At 47.9% G+C, this 6,972-nt stretch overlaps 1 protein-coding gene across 5 annotated transcripts in view; it reads left to right on the forward strand.

The window, feature by feature from the left end:
- The window catches only part of Septin11 (septin 11), an 88,140-nt gene extending 82,825 nt beyond the window's left edge, over positions 1-5,315 (forward strand). Inside the window, exons 10-12 of one of the 5 annotated variants that reach the window (XR_013043024.1) lie at positions 81-2,402; positions 4,251-4,626; positions 4,879-5,315. Coding sequence is in view for 3 of the 5 variants with exons in the window: in XM_076546652.1 (XP_076402767.1) it covers positions 81-96 (16 nt within the window). In the remaining 2 variants the exon portion in view is untranslated. Of the gene's footprint in view, positions 1-80; positions 3,776-4,250; positions 4,818-4,878 lie in introns of those variants that run through there. The other 4 variants (XR_013043025.1, XM_076546652.1, XM_076546654.1 and 1 more) reach the window with 4 other exon arrangements.
- Positions 5,316-6,972: the final 1,657 nt, after the last annotated feature.

The following is a 6,972-nucleotide window of genomic DNA, read 5'->3' on the forward strand; positions in this document are numbered from 1 at the left end:
CTGGTGCTGGCGCTCCTGGTTTTCTTTTCATTTAATTTGTGATCGTTTCTAACTTTTGCGTTCTGTGTTTTAACTTACAGTGCAAGCTTCACATAAAGCCGGGCCAGCCACGGACGCTCCCGCATTCACCTGCTCTGGCAGTGATAGTGCATCTCTGTCATCCGTGCCCTCTTTGATTTTGTGTTGCCTCCCTCCCACATCCCAGTCACTCCTAGCTCACTTTGCTGAATGTTGTCGGGTGGTAGAAAACCGTAGACCAAGGGGAGTAACAGCAAACGCTCGTGCGGCTGGACTTTGTTTCCGGAAAGTCGATGGTTTGCCTTGTATGCCTGTTCCGAGTGGCGGCAGGAAGCATGCCTGTCCACTTGTGTGCCGCTCTGGACCAAGGAGAGTGGGGTAATATGCTACCTGTGCATCTGACGGGAAAGCTCACCGCCTCAGCAGCTGAACTAAAAACCCCGAGTAGTCATGTCAACAACTCGCCTTGTCTTGATTAGTCATCTCGTGCTTGCCCAGCCCCTGAGCTGATTGTTTCTTCTCCACACTGGCCACAAACCACAGGCAGGCTTGGAAGTTGGTGGCAGCCTGGTGAGTGGGCATCCTAGAGGGCTATTTGCTTGTATGACCTTTTCATTTAATCACTTGGTTATTTGGCCCAAGCTTGTGGTCTGCTCAGACCCTCTTAGGGATGGAGTCTGCATCTGAATGCCCACTTCAAAGCCTGGCTGAGCTGCTGTGGCCTGGTGTAAGAAACGTGGTTCTGTTCACCTCCACCAGGGAGTCCCTGATGCTTTCACGGGTCCAGATCTCAAAGACCAGCTCATTAAGTATTGCTTAGCTAGAGAATCTTCCACTAAGGATGCTGGATTCCCACTTACAATGAGGGGATTTACCCCACCCCTGTTCTCCAGACCCTCCCCACCCACCTGCATTTGCCTTAAGCAGGCTGAGGGGAGACCTGGAGGTTGACTCCAGGATATGGCTACTTCTAATAGAAATTTTCACAAGTCGCAAAGAAAAAAAAAACTGCCATAAGTAGTTCAGATAGAAAACTTGCCTCACTGTATTACCTGTAGCACAGATCTAGAAGGGTGGACAGGAGTGAGCACAGTGTACATCACTCAAAGTAGAGAGTGAAGAGGCTGGGGGCCAGCTTCGCTTCTGCCCCTTGCTCATGTTGAGACACAGCCGTCTCTAAGGAATTTTCCTCACTCATCCCTCACTGTGACTAGTTCCTCCTGCTCTGTCTCTTGGAATCATCAGTCACCCGGCATCCCCCTGGGCCAGCACTGATTCCTGTGCCATCTGCCCCATGCCCCGTCTGCCTGCTGTGTGTGAGGGAGAAGGGCACATCCTCTCTCCTGTCCACTTTTCCTTCTTGTCATCTGCTCGGCTGCCCCTCCTAACAAGATCCCCTGGCTTTCCCTGCCGTCCTAACGCTTCTCATGAACCCAGTCCTCGCCTCTGCATTGCCCCTCAAACATCACCAGTTACCCAGGAATGGGATTTTAAAAAAAAAAAAATGCTGCATCTCCCGCTCTGTGACACTTAAAAAAAAAAAAAAAGAATTGTCCAGCCAGCCCCGATCTGATCCCAGCCACGTTTTTATGTTCTCCTTTTCTTCATCTCCCAGCCATATGAAGAAAGCAGGGGTCTTTCATAAACTGATCTAGGCTTCTTTAGGCAAAGTAAGGAACTTGCCTTCACTGGGGTGCAGACCAGGCTGGGACAGAAGCTACAGACGCAGCCGCCGCCCCCACCCCCCACCCCCGCTGCCGCCATCCTCGCTGATGGAGGAGGAGCTCCAGGACAGACACTGGCTTGGCTTCGGTTTCTCTAGCTAGCTGTGAATCAGCAGCACTGGTGGCATGCATGCTCACTAACTGTGGCTGCATTTGCTGCTTCGCTGGGCACCGCGTAAGCGCTTGAGCATTTGTGTCGTATGCTTGTTTCCAGCCACTGCTTGTGTGAGCGTTTTGTTTTTATGCCTTGTAATAGAAAATAACCCTTTGCATTTGGTTTCTCACGTCCCTAAAAGCTTTTTAAGATAAGCTCAGCAATTTTTTTTTTAAATCATCCAGTGGACTTTTTGATGCCAAGATATTATTGATTGAAATTTTTTTTTCTTTACATTTTTTTTTTCCACAGTAAAATAAATCCTATGGAGAGTCAGGGAATAAAAAGCCAAGAGAATCCTTTAAAAAAAAGCTTAAAAAAAAAGAAGGAAAACACAAAAAGCTGTGTTGCTTCTGAAACTCTTCCCCACTGCTCCCCAGCCTCCTGGAGTCTGTTATTGCTGCCCCTTTCTTTCCGTATCTATGCCTTTCTTCACAGTAGTCCCTGGCTCTGCACGGAATAAACGATACTCTCAAATCTAATTGGATGTGCTTTCGCCTTTGCATGTAAGTACAGGAGTGAGAACTCTGGGATCTTTCTGTCTGAGATTAGGGGAAACAGACGGGACAGATGAGTTTGGTTTTTGGTTTTTGTTTTTTTGGTTTTTTTTTTTTTAAGCTAAATGCATCTCTGCCGGCCACGTTTCTCTTTTGTCCCACCGTTTCAGCTTCCTCTTGGTCTCAGTGGAAGTCGAGTATTGGTTACTCATTGCAGACATCGTTCTGCATGGCCTCCTGTGGCGGCGGGCCTTTGATTCTGACAGTGGGAGAAAGAAACTCCCACTGTCCCCTGAACAAAAAAAAAAAAATCAGAAAACAATGTCTCTGCGCCCTTCCTGCTCCCTTACCATGGGGATCTTAGTCCGATGGCCTCACCTCTGTGCCAAATGCAGTGGCCACGTCTTTTTGTTGTTTTGTCGGATGGCCGTGTCTGGCCTCTCTGAGCATCTTTTGCTCCTTCTGGACCGTGCTCCACGCTGCAGGCCGTGACGGGGCGGCCAGCATGAGAATGCGGAGGCGGTTGCAGGACTGTTTTCCCAGCTTGGGCTCTGTATTAGTTCATCCACAGGGGCATCTCTCAGCCAGGGGAACCATTCCCCCTGACTCGGGGCCCGGGTTTCTCCTTTTCCTCTCTCTCTACTTTGCCACTCACCAGCAGCAGCTCTTGCCTCCTCTCCATCCTGTGCACCTCTGATGGGTGGACTTGGCTGTCTCACTTTGCTGACACACCCCTAAGTGTTCCGCAGAGTCGGTGTTCAGGCGCCCCCTCATCCCACCCACCCACATCATACTGTCTCTGTGTGGTCCTTCCAGAACTGTCCATTTGAATCCCTTGACTTTGCCATTCACAAGTGTCTGGACTTGTCAGGTGTCAGTTTCCAAAAGTCCTAGTTCCACGACAGGACGTTTATTACGGAGTTGTTAGCTGAATTATGACCTACAGAGTCTAGTTTGTGTGTCGGTATGAAGGGAATTTTTAAAAAATAAATTGAAAATTAAGCTGTGAACAGCATTAGAACTTTGGTCTATTTCTTGATTTTAAAATATGCTGATATGCCTTAAACTGTAGCTGTAGAACTGTCATTTTTGCTGTTTGAAGATAACCGATGTTTTCTAAACTGTTGTGTAATCCTTCAGTGTTGATACAGAATTGTCATGTATGTACGCTGCATGTTAGACACTTGTCATGTTTTTCTAAGAACTAAAATAACTGTACTGATCGATGTGAAGCATCTCGTTCCTGCAAGTTCGAAAGTGCTGACTCGGCGGCCCGCTGAGTTCCCTCCAGTGTCTGTTAACATGGTGTGGTGACAGGTGACCTATGCATATATCACTAGTGCCAAGACGTAAAACGGGAAATATATTTTTACCCAACCGTTGTCCTGTGTGCCCGTTTGTGAGTTCTTTCCAGCCCCTGCCTGACATGCCTGTGTACACACGCGTGCTTGTTACCTCACATAAAGAGTGGGGACGCCGCCGTCCCCTGCCGTCTTGCCTTGTGTGGTGGACCTCAGCGCTGCTGGCTGGTCGGCCCAGCTTCTCCAAGACGCTTGCCCTGGGGTGTCCTGTGGCTCACACATTCCTCACCACAGTCCTTCATGCCCCTGCCTGCTGGGTGCATCCATGACCCTCAGTGTCCCGCAGAGGCATCCTCCCCTCCCTTGGTCCGGGTGTCCAGTGTCCACACTGCCACCTCACCCCTCCCCTCGGCCACGCTTCGTGACACTGGCCCTTTAACGGACACACCGCTGCCTCCACAGCTGGTTGTAGGAAGTGTGCTTTTTTTAATTTTTTATATTTTTTTTGGCTTTAAGAATCAATTTGAATCTGAACCTTTCTTTTTTCTCTCTGTAGCTTCTTCTTTATGTAGCCATCCCGTTGCCAAGCCCTACTCTCTTAATGGACAGCATTAGAAGAGCAGGAGCTGTCTGCTCACACGAGTTGGGGAAGAGTTACCTCATTTCCGTCATCGCCTCCCGTCCTTTACAGTCGGGGTCACATACTGCACTGCTGTTTGTGTTTGTCAATGTCTGTTTACAAGCCACCACCCTCAGTGGCCACTGAAGTGACTTCAGCTACCAAAAATAGTGACGATATTATTGAGAGTGAAATAGAGAACTTGGGTCCGAACCCCGGGTCTCGGGCTGGAATGCTCTTGCCTAGCTGCCATATTCTTGAACCTCCTGATCTAAGACCTTGTGGACCGAAGAGAGCATGTACCCCACTTGAGGTGGGCACCACCTGTGGGGCAAACTTAGCTCATGGTACCCCTTGATCTCTCTCCCCCGGGCAACTCTGACCAGCCCCATCAGGCTCCTCAGCCATCAGCAGGTCCTAAGAGTGGGACAACCCTTGCCTTCTGTTAGTTTTGTGGGTTGTTTCGGTTTGGGATTAAAGAGAAAGTGTTTGCTATTGCATGTACAGAGATGGCTGCAGTTTTTCCTCGGGAACGTCCTATTGATACGGTGTTTTTATTTTTCAGCTGACCATCTGCCTCTTGAGAGAAAGAAGTGGGCATCCTTCCTTTAAGTTCAGGAGCCATTTTTTATTTGACCCTGTTGCCTGCGCCCCTTACATAAGCTAGCTGTTGGAGAGGAAGTTCTGTTCGTTTGGGGGGCGGGGATTCCAACCAGCCCGTCCTGCTTTTTGTATCTGTTATTTAAACTTACTTTGGGTATCCAAAATTATGCCGGTCTCAAGCTCACTTCAAGGGGGAAATACCATTACTTGTAAGGCTCACCATTCTGTTTAATATCTTCCTATCTTAGATGCAATTTGAAAATGCCCCTTTTTGTTACTAGAGTTTTGATCTACAAGTCTTAATTATGTTTGAATTGTGCCAGTGTTGGGTAAATGACTTTTCTGCCTCGGGGGCTCAATTTATATTTAAAGATATCTTAAAATAAGTTCTGGCCCGTCCCTGCCTCTGTGTCTGTTCTGAAGCCCTGCTTCACCTCCTGTCCATGGTTTTTCTTTTTTTTTCTATTTTAAACCATGTAATGAACACCAAATAATGTATGGATGCCCTCCCCAATAAGTGCATCGGTAACAAAGGTTCATGTCTTCGCAGAGGGACTCACATGGCTTTCCCCAGACTATCTGCAAAAGGTCTGCTGGGGATGAAAGCATTTGCATAAGATCACTTAAAATCCACCCAAATCCAGAAACACTTGTGCCAGTTGAGCGAGCTGTGATTTCCAGTGCAGACCTGTCCATCGGGCTCAGGGCTAGGACACTTACATATTATTCACCTCTCAGACAAAAGTCAAGGGACAGCTTCCAAATTCCTTTCTAGTGGAAAGAATGTTTGCATCTTAAATATCTCCATCTCCATAAGAGGTAGCTCATGGCACTGGAGTGAGTTGCGTTTGGTCAGAATCCTTTGGAGTGGTCCTCTAGGTAAGAAAGGTACAGTGCTTTCGTGGGCCAGTGAAGACACTGGTCCTTAGTGCTGGGAAGAGGTCACTTAGAGCCACGGGATGCTGTTGGGAAGCAGCTTGCATCACTAGAAAGTATTTCTAAATGTGAGGAAGGTCACTTCCCCTGGAGCTTGTACGCGACCCAAGCATCCCATCCCAGTACACAATGGCAGCAGTTCTGAGCTGTGACTAGTGGAAGGGGTGTAGGTACCAACTCTGACACCAGAATATTACACTGCTGTGTGAAACGTAAGATCACGCTGAAACCACTAAGTATTACTATTATTCCCTTTATTCTTTCAGTCCTTTAGTGTGAATTTTATACCATCGTTCATTCATTTTAAAAGGCATCGTTTCAGGTCATAGTCTGAGCAATGTTTAAAAATCAAGTCGGGCAGCAGGGGTTTGCCTAAGAAGAGTGTGTAGTTTGATGCTTCTTCCCTTTGTTCTGAGACCCTGGGTGAGAAGTGTGAGTGGCTCGTCCTCCTGGCATCGGGGAGTCCAAGCAGGCTAGCGTCTTCAGTGACCGACCATAGGGACCCCGCTTGTGGAACCCACTGGCCAAGACCTGGTCCGTCTCCTAAGATAGACTGCCATTCACCTGGCATGTTGCTTCAGGTGGCTCCTTTTCTCAGATGTTGACAGAACTGCTGAGTCCTCAGATCCTCCTGTCAAGTTTTGCTGAGGACGGTCACCAGCAATGACAAATGTATTGGCTTATCCTAATCTAGACTGTAGGAGAGAGAACAGAACGGAGCCTCTAGAACCCGTTTCTGATGGCAGCAGCCTTTATGTTCTTCACTCAGACTTTAAAAAGCACCACTCGGTTTCAGATACTTGCTTATCCAAGTATAGTTCTGCTTGAGACCAGCACAGTACGTTATGAAGGAGAAATATGTCCTGAATTAATGTATGCTGAGCTGAGGTGATTAGGGGGGGAAAAGGCACACATCTCAATATGCTTGACCAATCATGCAGACCTTTCAGCATCGATGGGTGGTACCAGCCATACAAAACTTTCTTTAGTTGTTCTTTGTTCACCACTGACACAGATTATGGGGCAAACGGTTTCGGATGTCTAAGAAATACAGTTGTGACCGTATACAATGACCTACACAAAGCCTTTTGCTTTGCAGAAAGCCATCTTTCTGCCATGG

This window comes from Peromyscus maniculatus, chromosome 10 (genome assembly GCF_049852395.1).
Source record: "Peromyscus maniculatus bairdii isolate BWxNUB_F1_BW_parent chromosome 10, HU_Pman_BW_mat_3.1, whole genome shotgun sequence".
NCBI classification, from domain to species: Eukaryota; Metazoa; Chordata; class Mammalia; order Rodentia; family Cricetidae; genus Peromyscus; species Peromyscus maniculatus.